General features: G+C 37.6%; 1 protein-coding gene across 3 annotated transcripts in view; it reads left to right on the top strand.

Moving 5' to 3' along the window:
- Positions 1 to 15,775, top strand: part of LOC105495016 (spermatogenesis associated 6) — a 170,283-nt gene that overhangs the window by 83,550 nt on the left and 70,958 nt on the right. For all 3 annotated transcript variants that reach the window (XM_011764140.3, XM_011764141.3, XM_011764142.3), the window contains exon 9: positions 2,358 to 2,398. In XM_011764140.3, the coding sequence (XP_011762442.1) occupies positions 2,358 to 2,398 (41 nt within the window). The remainder of the gene's footprint in view (positions 1 to 2,357; positions 2,399 to 15,775) is intronic.

Consider the following 15,775-nt stretch of genomic DNA (forward strand, 5'->3'; position numbering starts at 1 on the left):
TGTGCTCTGGCATGGGAGGAGGAGGGGCAGAGTCAGGCCTGTCTTGCTTGTCTCAGGCTCCCCGATGATGTGAACAAGTGCTGGCTGTGGTAGGCAGGGGCAGAGTGGTCTCCAGGCCACTAGTGGGATGCTTGGGTTGTGGAAGGTAGTATCTGTACTTCTGCCCTGCTACTTGGGGCTTGGGATGATGCTGCCATCTGTGATGGCACCCTAGCTGGCAGGTGGGGAGCATGTACACCACTCATACCTCAGCCCAGTGGCACTCATGCCTCAACCCCAGTGCTGCTGGGCTTCAGGATAGTGCACAGTCTATTGGGGGAATGGTTCCAGAATGGCATCTCGTTTGTGCTGCAGTCCCAAAGACCCAGTCATATCTCTGCCCTTGATATAGTTTGGCTGTGCCCCCATCCAGATCTCATCTTGAATTCCCATGTGTTGTGGGGGGACCTGGGAGGAGGCAATTGAATCATGGGGGCAAGTCTTTCCCATGCTGTTCTCATGATAGTGAATAAGTCTCATGAGATCTGATGATTTTAAAAAGAGGAGTTCCCCTGCACAAGCTCTCTTTGCCTGCTGCCATCCATGTAAGACGTGACTTGTCCTTCCTTGCCTTCTGCCATGATTGTGAGGCTCCCCCAGCCATGTGGAACTGTAAGTCCAATTAAACCTCTTTCTTTTGTAAATTGCCCATTCTCAGGTATGTCTTTATCAGCAGTGTAAAAACGGATTAATACAGCCCTACATCCAGTAGCTTGTGACAGCTTGTTTCTAAGTCCTGGGGGCAGCAGCCTGCGTTTCTCTTGTACTTTAGCCCTGCTGCCGCTAGGCTCCAGGACAGCTCACAGTCTGTAGGGGAGGGAGTTCTAAAGTGATGCCTTGCCGTAGCTACTTAAGTCTCAGAGAACATGAGGGACCCAGGGGAAGCTTTCTCTCTTGGGCAGTGTGTGGTACAATCTCCCAGCAGCTCCTTATGTTAGTTTCAGGGCTCACGAGGGTTGAGGAGCTCTTTCAGTGGCCTGGTATTGTAGGGATCCATGGTGACAACCTGGACAGCTGACAGTCTCTCACTTACCATTTCTCTATATTGAGAAGTATCTCTTGGGTGCCAGTCCTCGCTGAACAGGCCATCTTGCTTCCTTCTCCTTCCTTGCTTTAGGTGTTGTCTGTCAATTTCCTTTTGAATTCCAGTGTTCTCTGTTAGCTGATCTATTCAATGTATGATTATCTATCTGCTCTTTGGTTTTTCTTAGTGGAGGAAGGGAGTACAAAATGCCCCTAGTCAACTATCTTGAAGCTGCAAACTGATTGTCTCTGGTTCTTATTTGCTTTTCTGTCAATGTAACAGATATCATAAGTTGTTACAATAAAAGTTGATTCTTGAAAGCTTATTCCTTTAAGTAATGAGTAAAGCTCTGAATCTACATGTACAATGTAGTGGTTGTTATCTTATGGATAGATTTAGAATTAGTTTTAAAATTCACTATGTGATAGATACTTTTCTGGGGATTTTCACAAAGTGTATCATGTTATCATCACTCTGACTCTCTGATATAAGGTAGGCATTGTTTTCATACTCTTAAAATGAGGCATGAAACCCAGATCCGTTGTCTTTATATAGTTGGACCAGAATACTATATTTAACAAGTGGCAGAATTTGAAATTGAACCCCTGCTTGTTTGAATTTACGTTTGATGGTAATGATGTTGTTGTTGATGATGGTATTAGTAATAATAGTTGATTTCTATTTTAGTGCCTTGCATGTAATATCTTATATAATCTTTAAAGCAATATTATGAAAGAGGCACATCAGACATATTAGGAATCTGAGACTTAGAGAGATTAAGCTATGTGCCCAAGGTGCTTGGGCCTGGAATGTATAATGCGGATTTGTCAACAAGATCTACAAACTACTGTATGCCACCACCCTCTAAAGCTGGTCCTGTTTCTTTACACCTGAATCTAGAATGGACTGTAAGAATAGGAAACATATAGTTTGACAATATCTGTCAAATCTGTGAATACAAATTATATTTTATCATAAATTGATTATCAACTAAAAACTATTCATTTCATATAGACAAATTGGTTTATCAACTAAAAGCTACTCCTTTCTGTATTCAGATATTTCCTACTATTTTCAAATGAAAGTAGTATTTGTGAAATCATTTAATTGTTGAAGAACTAATACAAATTTTAACTAATTGGATTAGAGTCCTTTCTGATGTAACACTGTTGAAGGATTTTGAAGTATCTCTGAAATATTCTGAGTGAATCATAATTGTAGAAACAATGATAGTATTAAAAATCAAAGATGAAACCAAATATAAACTTTAATTGTTTTGTACTTCCTTTTTCAGATCATTCTCATCTTGGCTGCTGCCGACCCAAGGATTATAAGGTGTGTAGAATGAATTGTAGAATAATAATTGTTCTGACTTTCAGACGACAACATGAGTCTATTTCATATACGTATATCAGATAGGGATTATCAAATTCATTTGGTAAAATATGTAAAAACAATAATTGTCATATCATATAATGTTATTTTGGTTACTTTGTCAGGCAGTACATTTAATGTCTTTCTACAAGTATTTTGTGACTTTTGGTTATTCATTTGTATTAATTAATTATTGAATATGTTAGTGTATGTTTATGTGTGTGCATGAGTGAGAGAAATCAGTTGTTATATGCGGTAATACCTTGCGTGGTATTACTTCCAAATTTCAGTCATTCTCAGAGCACCCTCATAATTTTTGCAAGTATGTATGTATGTATGTATACCTTTTGCAGCATTTGCATATATTTTATGATCTTTTTCTTAAATTCGCTTTCTTTCTGTTTGTTTACTCACCATGATAAATGAAAATCCAGTATCACATGCTTTACATGTATGACAGCCTTAAAAATACAGTGAAAATAAAGCAATGTTTCTAAATTTTGGCTAGACACTGTTTTGCTAAAGGCTCTGAGGCATGCTCTCTGTTTCTTAAAATGAGAAGTAATGGTAGAGAGGTGTAAAAGACATACCAATAGCTAACTGAGGATTTCCTATTGAAAGATAATTAAAAATACATGTTTTCTGGTGATTCAGTATTATTTCATGTATGTTCATGTGCCATGTAAAATCTGTATATCTTCTAAAATCATTTTGGGTACCATATTATTTGCCATATCACCTGTAGTCCATGTCCTACATTTTGAGGAGAAGTGTCTCACAGCTTATCTTTTCTGTCCCTAAGTGAAAGCATCTTGATAATAAGTGTTATTATATGTGGGAAAACAAAAGAAAAACCATAGCTTTTCTTAAAATATCATTGTTTATGTGCTTACTTAAACTATTTACTTAAACTATTTTGTGCTACTATTAAACTATTTTGTGCTACTGGTACTGAATACCATAATACTTTGCCATACTTTGACTATGATAAAAGAAATATAGCATAATTACATAATGAGTCAAAGCATTGTTTAGGGACACAGATCTACCAGTGCCGGAATTATCTAGGTGAAGCTTTATAAATATTTATTCTAAGCCTACTAAATTGAAATTGCTGAGTATGGAGACTGGAATTTTCTATTTTTACGAAGTTTCTGGGTGATTCTTATGCATCTCTTTTGCCATCTATCTAAGGATTCATAATTGAGAGCCACTAGTGTAGACTATGAATATAGCACTTATTTAGATAGGATTGTTCCTGTATAGCAGGAGTCTCCAACTCCCGGACCATAGACGAGTAGTGGTCTGTGGCCTATTAGGAACTGGGCCACACCGCAGGAGGTGAGTGGCAGGTGAGTGAACATTGTGGCCTGAGCTCCACCTGCTGTCAGATCAGTGGCAGCATTAGATTCTTATAGGAGGACAAACCCTACTGTGCTGTGCATACGAGGGATCTAGGTTGGGTACTCCTTATGGGAATCTAACTAATGCCTGATGATCTGAGGTGGAACAGTTTCATTCTGAATCCAGACATCCTCCCCGCCCCCTCCCAGTTTGTGGAAAAGTTGTCTTCCACTAAACTGGTTCCTGGTGCCCAAAAGTTTGGGTACTTCTGCTGTATAGTGTTTATATATAGAGTTGTTCCTTTTTTAAGGCCTTCACTAGAGGAGATTGGGCCTGGCATAATTAGTCCAGTTCCACCCTAACATTTAACATTTATGCAAATGCATACACATGTGTGTTGGTATTTGTTATACACATGAACATAGTATGGCAAGGACCTATTGATCTTGCTTATTGATAATAATTGGTAGTACATAGCATATTGTCTGACATATAATAGGAATTCCTAACATATGCATATTATCTAAGTGGATTATTAAGAGAAAATAAGTAAACCAAATCTATATAGAATGAAGAGCAAGTACTAATCTTTATCCTAAGGCAGCTATAATTGTGCTGTAAATTGGCTGGTCCATTTAGAAGACAGGTGTTAAGAGCCCTCTTTTCCAAATGAATTCCACCAAAAACTGCATTTCAACACCTTTAATTCCTTCCCACTCCCATCTCTGGATTCCTTAATATCAGGGCTTCCCTTGGGGGGCAGTAGAGGTAAGTTGACAGAATTATTCTTGTATTCAAGAGGCAGATTTTCATATAAATATATCTGCAGCATTTAACATGAAAATAAAAAGGATTATTTTCATACAGGTACATAGTAGTTATTTAATAAATATTCAGGTAATAGAACACTATAGGACTTCTATACGGAAAAGAGCCATGAAGCTGGGAGTGCTTGCAGAACATGTTCTAGAAAAGTGGGACCTTGCATGAGTTCTTTGAATGAATATACTTTGCATAGGCAAGAGAGTTCTTTCCTGAGCTTCTTACCTTTTCTTTTTTCTCCAGCTTTATTAAGGTGTAATTGACAAAAATTTTATATACTTATGGTACAACATGATGTTTTCTGTCCCTAAGACAATATATGTATACATTGTGGAATGATTAAATTAAGCTACTTAACATATCTATTACTTCACATACTTATTTGTTGTGGTGAGTTTTATTTTCACAGTTTTTTAAGGCTATCATACACGTAAAGCATATGATACTGAATTTTCATTTATCATGGTGAGTTTTATTTTCATTGTATTTTTTAAAGCTATCATGCATGTGAAGCGTATGATACTGGATTTTCATTTATCATGTTACCATGATAAATAAATAAAGAAGAGAAAGTGACTTTAAGGAAAAGAGCATAAGATATATGCAAATACTGCAAAGATTATGAGGGTGCTCTGTGAATGACTGAAGTTTGGAAATACTACCATGTAAGGTGTTACTGAACGTAACAACTGATTTTCTCTGCTAAGACAAATCTGTCTTAGCAGTTTTCAAGTATGTGATATACTGTTAGTTATAGTCATCGTGCTGTAAAATAGATCTCCAGAATTTTTTCATCCTGTCTATCTGGAACTTTGTACCCTTTGACCAACATCTCTGCATTCTGCCCACCATACCCCAATGCCCCCTGGCAACCACCATTCTGCTTTCTGCTTGATGAGTTTGACTTTTTTAGATTCCCCATGTGATATTGTTTGGCTCTGTGTCCCCACCCAAATCTCATCTCGAATTGAAATTCCCACGTGTCAAGAGATGGACAATTCCCACCTGTCGAGAGAGAGAGAGGTGATTGGATCATGAAGGCAGTTTCCCCCTTGTTGTTCTCGTGATAGTGAGTTCTCATGAGTTCTGATGGTTTTATAAGCAGTTTTCCCCACTGTTGCTTGCTCTCTTGCCTGCCACCATGTAAGATATGTCTGTTTCTCCTTCTGCCATGATTGTAAGTTTCCTGAGACCTCCCCAATAATGCAGAACTGTGAGTCAATTAAACCTCTTTTCTTTAAAAATTACCAGTCTTGGGTATGTCTTTATAGCAGTGTGAAAACAGACTAATATAACTTGTAAGCATGATTGTGCGACATTTGTCTTTCTGTGCCTATCTTATTTAACTTAACATTATGTCTTCCAGGTTCATATTGTTGTATAATGAATGACAAGACTTTCTTCTTTTAAAAGCTGAATGGTATACCATTGTATGTGTATGTGTATGTGTATACTACATTTTCTTTATCCATTTGTCAGTTGATAGGCAATTAGGTTGATTCCATATGAGCTTACCACTTTCTTGAAATCCCTTGTGATTTGGTTTGGCTCTGTCCCCACCCAAATCTCAACTTGAATTTCATCTCCCAGAATTCCCATGTGTTGTAGAAGATACCCAGGGGGAGATAATTGAATCATGGGGGTCGATCTTTCCCATGTTATTCTTGTGACAGTGAATAAGTCTCATGAGATCTGATGGGTTTATCAGGGCTTTCCGCTTTTGCTTTTTCCTCATTTTTCTCTTTCTGCCACTGTGTAAGAAATGCCTTTCACCTCCCACCATGATTCTGAGGCCTCCCTAGCCATGTGGAACTGTAAGTCCAATTAAACCTCTTTTTCTTACCAGTCTCATGTATGTCTTTATCAGCAGTGTGAAAACAGACTAATACACCTTGCTAAATACAAATAAAAACCAGCACAAAGTACTGTTCTTCCAATTTATTTCCCTAGAGATATAAGCTTGAAAACCATGTGATCTGCCTTTCAAGTTATTGTAAGCTATAGTTTTATTAAATATTTTGCCACTGTATTACAGACATCTTAAATTTTCTATTCGAAAATAGCTGTTCCCCATGCTGCCTGCCCACAACTGATAAGCCAATGCGTATATCGATTTCTGTTAAGGCTGGTACATTAAGATAACAATTTGTAAACTCATTGAGGTAATGCTATTTGATATACCAGTAAGCCTCCAACTGTTGGAAGCTTAATATAATAGAAATTTAGTTTTTAATTACACAACAATTAAATTGTGGATACTTTTGATCTGTATGCTGTTTTCTCCATGTTGTGACCCATCTTATGGCTTTGGCTTACCCTGAGGCCTTGCTGTCTTCTTCACATGGTAGAAAATGATGGAAAATATGGAGAAGCCTTATTTGTTTCTTAAAAGCCTGGGCCTGGGATTGACACACCATTCTCACCTACATTCTATTGCCAATAACTAATCACATTCTGTCACCTAGATGCAGCGATTACTTCTTAGCAACAATTTTACTCTGGAGGAGGGAAAGCTGAATTGTGGTGGACAGCCAGCCATTTCTATCACATCTATAATATTCTGTTCCTTTCTGCTCCTAATATCTCTTTATCTCTTTAAAAAAGATGATGTGACCGACACTATTATGCTAGAAATATAAAATTAGCAAAACTAGAAATTGTCTCTGCCCTCGTGGATATTTCATGGTAGTGAAGGAAGGAGACATACTAACAAAATCACAAACATTCATATGTACTTGGAACTGTGATACATATTATGGAGGATATACATATTGCTTTGACATTATATACTGAGATGGTGTGACCTGGTTGAGGAGAATGGAAAAGGTATTTTGAGGATGTTGAGCTTTGAAGATGAATAGGGGAGGGAAGAGCATGTGCAATAGAAAAGGTAAAATAGCATTTAGTAAGGTTCAGTGTCTAAGCAACTAAAAGATTGGTGTTGCTGGAAGTAAAGACATGAATAGGTACGTGGTGTAAATTGAGCCTGTAGAGGCAAGTAGGGATTAAATCTTTTAGGCCATATTGGAGATTTTGGTAATTATACTAAGTACAATGGGAGCAAGTGAAATGATTTTAAACAGCAAGGTGACATGGCTAGATTTATACTTTGAAAATATCACTGTGAACTGCAGTATGGAAAATGAATTGCACTGGGAAAAGAGTGGATGCTAGTAGACAAGTTAGTAGGCTATTGAATAGTCAAGGTGAGAAGTGATAGATTAGATTGGGGTAGTAGTAATGGAGGGTGATAGCAGTAGAGATATTAGACAGATATTTAGAATTAATGTTGGAAAAGTAGACCTGAAAAATGGAAACAACGTGCTGTGTGACGATGTTTTGGTCAGCGATGGACCACAAATATCACAGTAGTTTTGTAAGATTATAATGTCTATTTTTAATGTACTTTTTCTATGTTTAGGTCTGATACACAAATCCTTATCACTCTGTTACAATTGCTTACAGCATTCAGTACAGTAACAAGTTGTACAGGTTTGTAGCCTAGATACAATAGGCTATACCATTATAGCCTAGGTGTGTTGTAGACTATACAGTCTAGATTTATGTAAGTACACTCTATGATGTTTGCATGGTGACAAAATCGCCCAATGATGCATTTCTCAGAAGGTATCCCTATTGTTAAGCAATGCATACTTATCAATGAGAACACATGACTGAATGTGTTCTCATAGAGAAAAATTTGATGTTTTGAAGATGTTCTCTACCTAGAATAAATTAAAAATTAGATAGATCCCAGTAAAAAACACTTCTAGGCTTTTTTTTTTTTTTTTTTTTTTTTTTTTAATTCCAGGAGCTAGGCAAAAATAGCCAGGAAGGCTTTGAAATCAGAGAGCATTAAAAGGAACTTAGCTCTGCAATGTTAAGAAAAATTATTCGATTTCTGATTTTTCACAACTCAACGTTTGATGATACCATTTTTTGATACAGGAAAATGTACAAGGACTAGGATGGAGTTCACAGAATTCTAAATTTTTCTGCAAATTTCTGTTTATCTTGTTTAGGCTTTGGAGAGTCTCTGTCAGTGTTTTTTAGCCCAGAAGCTTAAAAATCTCAGACCAAGGCTTAAAAATCAACCACATGACACTTGTCCCATCCTGAAGGGGATTTACTTTTAAGAAGTTACTGAACTTTTGTTTCTAGCAGGTTAGATGGGAAGGAAAGCAGGCAAAAGGAAGGATAGAGGCCTGAGGGTGATGGAGGAACATAGCACAGGAGATAAGGAATAGTGGGATAAATGCTGTTTCTTTCAAATTAGAATGTGAAGGCATCTCAAAGGCAAATGGTTTTAACTTTTTATATTTTTAATTTGCCTTGGCTGACAAATCTTTTAAGGAAGGAATTTTTAGAATCCGAATTAAAAAATAAATTTTGTCATAGCAATTAGGAAATATAGACCACAGGATGTGTGAGATTTTGCTTCTTTCCATTCTAAGGTACCTTTCAGTTTTATTTATATAAAAAATTCTCCAAAGTTGCCATTGTAAGTCTAAAACATCCTTGGTGAAATCATGCTGTTTAGAAAAATAAGTCTATGAAGTTCTAGTATGAATACATGTAGGAAGCTTGAATATAACTTGGAAGGGGCATAGACCTAGAATGAAATAAATCCATGAATCTGGCAGTATTGGTCAAATCTATTACTTGTGCGCATTTTGTCTTTGTGCCTCATTTTAATAGTTGCTTATTTCAAATTGAAGACTGGACACATTTGCAATTCTAGAAACATGGAAGATTTGGAGGCAGTCTCTCCCAGAGGATTTCTCTCATGAAGAAAACAATTTAAAAAAACCAAAAAAACAGAGGAACGTTTTCATGGTATTTTGACAAGTGACCCAGGGCAAAGTTTTTACTATAAGGATGTTGGTACAATGAGAACAGCTGAACCTGTGAGTCTTTGGTCCTGGCTCAAAAATGGATTTAGTGGCTTTTGTCTGTTCACTTCTCTAGGAACTTTCTTTTATAGACTCCTCTCAAAAGGGGACAAAGACAGAGAGATACATATTAGTATTTTTAGTAATGAGACAGATTTCTCCCTGGCATACAAATTTTCAAATATAATCAGATAATTAATAGGTTACTGAAAGTGTTCTGCATTTCTGAAAGACGGGGTAACTCAGTGATTGAGAGCTTAACCAAAGGAAACTGGAGCCGAGACTCAGTACCAAGACCCACTTCACCATTATAGCCAGAGAGACACCTGAAGAGAGAGGCTAAAAGAAGTCACAGAGGAATTTGGTATTTCTAAGTTGAAGATCTTAGCTGTGGCAGCAAAAGGGCCTATTGGATCTTACTGGACTTCTAGGATTGTCAGCTGCCATCTGGTCAGAAGTCTATCGCAGTAACTGAATAATCTGTTGATATCATGCAAAGCTGAGTTTATGACATAATACAGTATGGGAGAGCACCACCTTGACAATCTTAGTGTTGTCTCTGAAAGAGGTAGGTTAATGGCTGATATTTATATGATTTTGGGAACTGGGCTTGAGTGTTTTAAGGGAGCTTTCAATGTGGGAATCTAGTAGGTAAAGTTTGTGATATAAAAGTTTAGGATTAATGGAATAAAGGCCTGGGTCTTAAAGAAAGTCTTGATAAGTAAACACTATTTTGATAAGGAAGGGATTTGTTCAGTTGAGTCATCTGTTGTCCTGAGAAGGGAACTGTTTGCCAGGATTCAGAATCTGTTGTTTTGAGAAGGTAGCTGATTGATGATTGAGCAGTCTGTTGCTCAGGTAAATGATTTATGGGAAGGTCTTGAAGAAAATAACGAAGGTTTATAGCTTTATTTTCCTGGGTAAGAATTGAGGAACTCATGAGAATTTCATGTTTTAGTAGGTAGGTCTTAGTTCTTTGTTATGATAGTTAAGCCATATGAATGCATATGGTCTCAGTTCTCATGTCTTCACTAAAGTTACATGTTTTTCCATTAGTGTGTTGTACATTGTTTATTAGACATATTCCTAGAAACCTTATGGCTTGTTCCTATTGTGAATGGACTTTTTTTTTTTTTTTGGTAAAATTACATTTTTGTTGTTTTACTGATTTTTGTATGACAATCTTGTAATAGATGTTCTTGGATTTTTTTATAGAGGTAAACCTAACATCTACATATAAAGAATTTTATTTTTGCCTTTCATAATATTTGTCTCAGCTTACCAGGATCTTCAATACCACAAATAAAAGTGGCAATAGTGAATGCGGCAGAGACATTTCTTACTTATTGGCTATACACATACTTTCCCATACTTCTAAGCCCAATTGCCGGTAGATGGGGCCTAGTTCTAGCCAATAGACTGTGCGTGGAAATTATGTGGGTCAGTTCCAGGGCAAAGCATGGAAGAATTAATATAAACATCGATATGTTTGGCTGTGTCCCCACCCAAATTTCAACTTGAATTGTATCTCCCAGAATTCCCCTGTGTTGTGGGAAGGACCCAGGGGGAAGTAATTGAATCATGGGGACTGGTCTTTCCCGTGCTGTTCTCCTAATAGTAAGTGTCAGGAGATCTGAGGGCTTTATCAGGGGTTTCTGCTTTTGCTTCTTCCTCATTCTCTCTTGCTGCCGCCATGTAAGAAGTGCCTTTTGCCCTCAGCCATGAACGTGAAACCTCCCCAGCCTTGTGGAACTGTAAGTCAAACTTCCTTTTCTTCCCAGTCTTGTGTATGTCTTTATCAGCATTGTGAAAACAGACTGATACAATAAATTGGTACCAGTAGAGTGGGGCATTGCTGAAAAGATACCAGGAAATGTAGAAGCGACTTTGGAACTGGGTAACAGGCAGAGGTTGGAACAGCTTGGAAGGCTCAGAAGAAGACAGGAAAATGTAGGAAAGTTTGGAACTTCCTAGTGACTTTTTGAATGGCTTTGGCAAAAATTCTGATAGCGATATGGTCAATAAAATCCAGGCTGAGGTGGTCTTAGATGGAGCTGAGAAGCTTTTTGGGAACTGGAGTAAAGGTGACTCTTGTAAAGACACTGGCAGCGTTTTGCCCCTGCGCTAGAGATTTGTGGAACTTTGAACTTGAGAAAGATGATTTAAGGTATCTGACAGAATAAATTTCTAAGCAGCAAAGCATTCAAGAGGTGACTTGGGTGCTATTAAAGCCATTCTGTTTTATAAGGGAAGCAGAGCATAAAAGTTTGCAAAATTTGCAGGCTGACTATGCAATAGAAAAGAGAAACCAATTTTCTGGGGAGAAATTCAAGCCAGCTGCAGAAATTTGCATAAGTAGCAAGGCCTAATGTTAATCCCCAAGACCATGGGGAAAATGTCTCCAGGTCATGTCAGAGACCTTCACGTGAGGCAGCCCCTCCCAATCGCAGGCCCAGAGCCAAGTAGGAAAAAGTGGTTTCATGGACTGGGCCCAGGGTCCCTGTGCTGTGTGCAGCCTAGGGACTTGGTGCCCTGTGTCTCAGCCACTCAAGCCATGGCTAAAGGGGCCAGTGTACAGCTTGGGCTGAGGCTTCAGAGTGTGGAAGCCCCAGGTATTGGCAGCGTCCATGTGGTGTTGACCCTGTGAGTACACAGAAGTCAAGAATTGAGGTTGGGGAACCTCTGCCTAGTTTTCAGAAGATGTATGGAAACTCCTGGATGCCCAGGCAGAAATTTGCTGCAGGGGCAGAGCCCTCATGGAAAACCTGTTCTCAGGCAGTGCAGAGGAGCCCCCATACAGAGTCCCTACTGGGGCATTGCCTAGTGGAGCGTGAAAAGAGGGCCACCATCCTCCAGGCCGCAGAATGGTAGATCTACTGACAGCTTGCACCATGCACCTGGGCCACAGACACAATGCCAGCCTTTGAAAGCAGCAGGAGAGAGACTGTATCCTGCAAAACCACAGGGTGGAGCTGCCCAAGACCATGGGAACCCACATCTTGCATCAGTGTGAGCTGGATGTAAGATATGGAGATCGTTCTGGAGCTTTAAGATTTGACTACCCCAGTGGATTTCGGATTTGCATGGGCCCTGTAACCCCTTTGTTTTGGCCAGTTTCTCTCATTTGAAACAGCTGTATTTTCCCAGTACTTGTACCCCCATTGTGTCTAGGAAGTAACTAGCTTGTTCTTGGTTTTACAGGCTCATAGGCAGAAGGGACTTGCCTTGTCTCAGATGAGACTTTGGACTGTGGACTTTTGGGTTAATGCTAAAATGAGTTCAGACTTTGGGGAACTGTTGGGAAGGCATGATTGGTTTTGAAGTGTGAGAACATGATATTTGGAGGTGCCAGGGATGGAATGATATGGTTTGGCTGTGTTCCCATCCAAATCTCAACTTGAATTGTATCTCCCAGAATTCCCACGTGTTGTAGGAGGGACCCGGGAGAAGGAAATTGAATCATGGGGGCCTGTCTTTCTCATGCTATTCTCGTGATAGTAAATAAGTGTCATGAGATCTGATGGGTTTATCAGGGGTTTCTGCTTTTGCTTTTTCCTCATTCTGTCTTGCCGCCACCCTGTAAGAAGTGCCTTTCACCCTCAGCCATGATTGCAAAACCTCCCCAGCTGTGTGGAACTGTAAGTCTAATTAAACCTCCTTTTCTTCCCAGTCTCGTGTGTGTCTTTATCGGCAGCATGAAAATGGACTAATGCAAACACTCTTATTATTACAGTGATAATGAAGCTTCAGGTTCTAAATGGTACAGTTATAATTTGTTTAGCATGTTTTATCAGCATAAGTCCTTGGGCAGTTCTATATAATTTCTCTTGCTAAACTATTACCATATAGTGGAGGAAAAATGAACCTTTATTATGTCAAGCCACTGATTTTCAAACTTAATTTGCTATTGCAGTATTGCCTAACATGCTATAGTGTAGACTAATGTAGTGTGTATTCTTGTCTTTGATAGGATCATCTATAAATTTCCACACATATAAATATTATTTGCAGTAAAGTTTTGTTAGCTATCCTTTAGCAAGTTAAGGAAGTTCCCTTGAAATTCCTTGTTTGAATAGAATATGTATATTAATAATGAATGGATATTGAATATCATCAAATGCTTCTTCCAGCACCTGTTGAGATGACAATTTTTTTTATGGTGAATTGATATATGTTCTAATGATAATCCATCTTTGTATTATTTGAATAAAGTGCCTTGTCAGGTTGTGTTCTTTTAGCTTATTCTTTAGCATTCCTGAATTAAAATAATTTAGTTGTGATTTTTCCATATATGGCCACAGCTGAGGGTGGCCTATAATTATCCTTTCTTGTACTGTCCTTGAATGGTTTGGTAGCATTGTTGTGATCACATTGTAACTTTAGTTGGGAATGTTTTCTTTCTTTCTCAGAAAGTTTGTCAGTTTGTTCTTTAGCTGTGTATATCGGATTATTGGTAAATTCTATTGTGAGCCCATCCTTTGTGGGACTTTCCTTGTAGAAATCCTGTTAGGCTTGGGCTATGAGAGTTTGCAACTTGTTTCTGCCATAGATCCCTCATATATAATTGGTCCGGAACCCCCACTGCTTAACAGCTGTTTGATTTTGCTTTTATTTTCTTATCAATAAAGTACAGGTAATAAAAATGTCTACCTCATTAGGTTGTTGTGAGGATTTAAAAAGTTATTTCTATGTAAGTGAATAGAACAGTGGTCTAAGAGGGGAGGGGTTCCCCTCAAGAACTGATATATTTGGGAATTATTTTCTTATTGTATTATTTTAGAATAGCTTTTAAATTCAGCTTCAGTGAAAAAAAGTATGTCTTACTTAAACCAAATCAGATAGTGCACATACAAATGTTTAAATCAGATAAGATAGGAATTGATCATTTACTTGATGTAAGATTCACTAAGGAATGTTCTTGGCAAGATTGAGAAACTGATTTCAGTTACCCATATCTACTTTTCCCCTTTCAGAACCATACTTTCCTCTGGCCATCCTGCAAGTTGTTCCTGCACTGTACTTCTGTCCTATGGTTCTTATTCTCAACTACTTCTCAGCTAATTCCATTTGAATTATTTGTATTTATTTCTGAACTCTTCTGCCCTATGACAGAAGAGAAACTTTAGAGAATAGTGTGTGATATAGGCACTATGTAGGCTTACAACAAATATTTGTTGAGTAACTGAATTTTCTAGTTCCCATTATTTGTAGTAGTAAATTCTCACCCACACTCATTTGACCTTGAGGTTTTTGTAAATATAACATTTTTATGACCATTAATATGATTTGTCAACTTACTGTGTAAGCAACTTTTCAGGAATCTTATTTCGTAAGTGTGGTATAAAAACACTACATATCATAGATTTGAAGAGCATGTCATTAATCACAATGGATTTAGTGTATGAAATTTCCTTTTTTACCTGTACCAGTTTCAGATTAGTTTAAAAATATTAGTTATTTTTCCATCTTGATACATTTTAGCATTTGCCATATTGAAACTGTTGCATTTGTGGGTTCATAGAAAGTCATTTAAAAAACTCTTTTCATAAATGTTAAAAAAAGGCCTTTTTTATGCTAAAGTGTAAATGCCATACACACACACACAAAATTATCTTTCATGAGCGAAGCTCTCCACTAGTGTTTTCACTTTTCTTTCATTTAATTTTTGTGTCAAATCTGTAAGATTCTGTCTTCAGTTTATAGGTAAGGAAACTAAACCCTCAATAGGGTAAATGACTTGCTCAGGGTCTCATAAACAGCAGGGATTTGAACACAAGTTTTTGGATTCTAAGCCAGTATTATTGAAGATACACTCAAGAAATATAACCCTTCTGTGATGAACTAAAGAGATAATATTCCATTTAACTTTTGAAAGGAAATAATTTAAGGGAAACTCACAAGAGCTATGGAAACATTTTTTAAGCTAAGGCTGAAGGCTTTAAGTTTGAAGTGGATTCTTATTAAAGAGACCTGCCCTTTCGTTATACCTCCTAACCCCTTGTTTAGATATAAGACTTTCCAAAACACGCTCTAATTCCATGGAAGGAATACATTCAAGCTGTGTTCACATTGCACAATTACTTCATGTCTATTTAGCTCTAATTTTCCTTCTCATTACTTGTCCTTGATGTCTTATATTCTGTATTGTAACTTTTTTTGAGTTCTCCTGTTATATTTATTAAACACCCGTGATTGTTGTTCCCTGCTTTGTTTGGTACTTTACATGCAGAAGATGCTTAATAAGTGTTGAACACTATTGAGTTACAACATTTAAGATTCT

Source organism: Macaca nemestrina, chromosome 1 (genome assembly GCF_043159975.1).
Source record: "Macaca nemestrina isolate mMacNem1 chromosome 1, mMacNem.hap1, whole genome shotgun sequence".
In the NCBI taxonomy this organism is placed as follows: domain Eukaryota; kingdom Metazoa; phylum Chordata; class Mammalia; order Primates; family Cercopithecidae; genus Macaca; species Macaca nemestrina.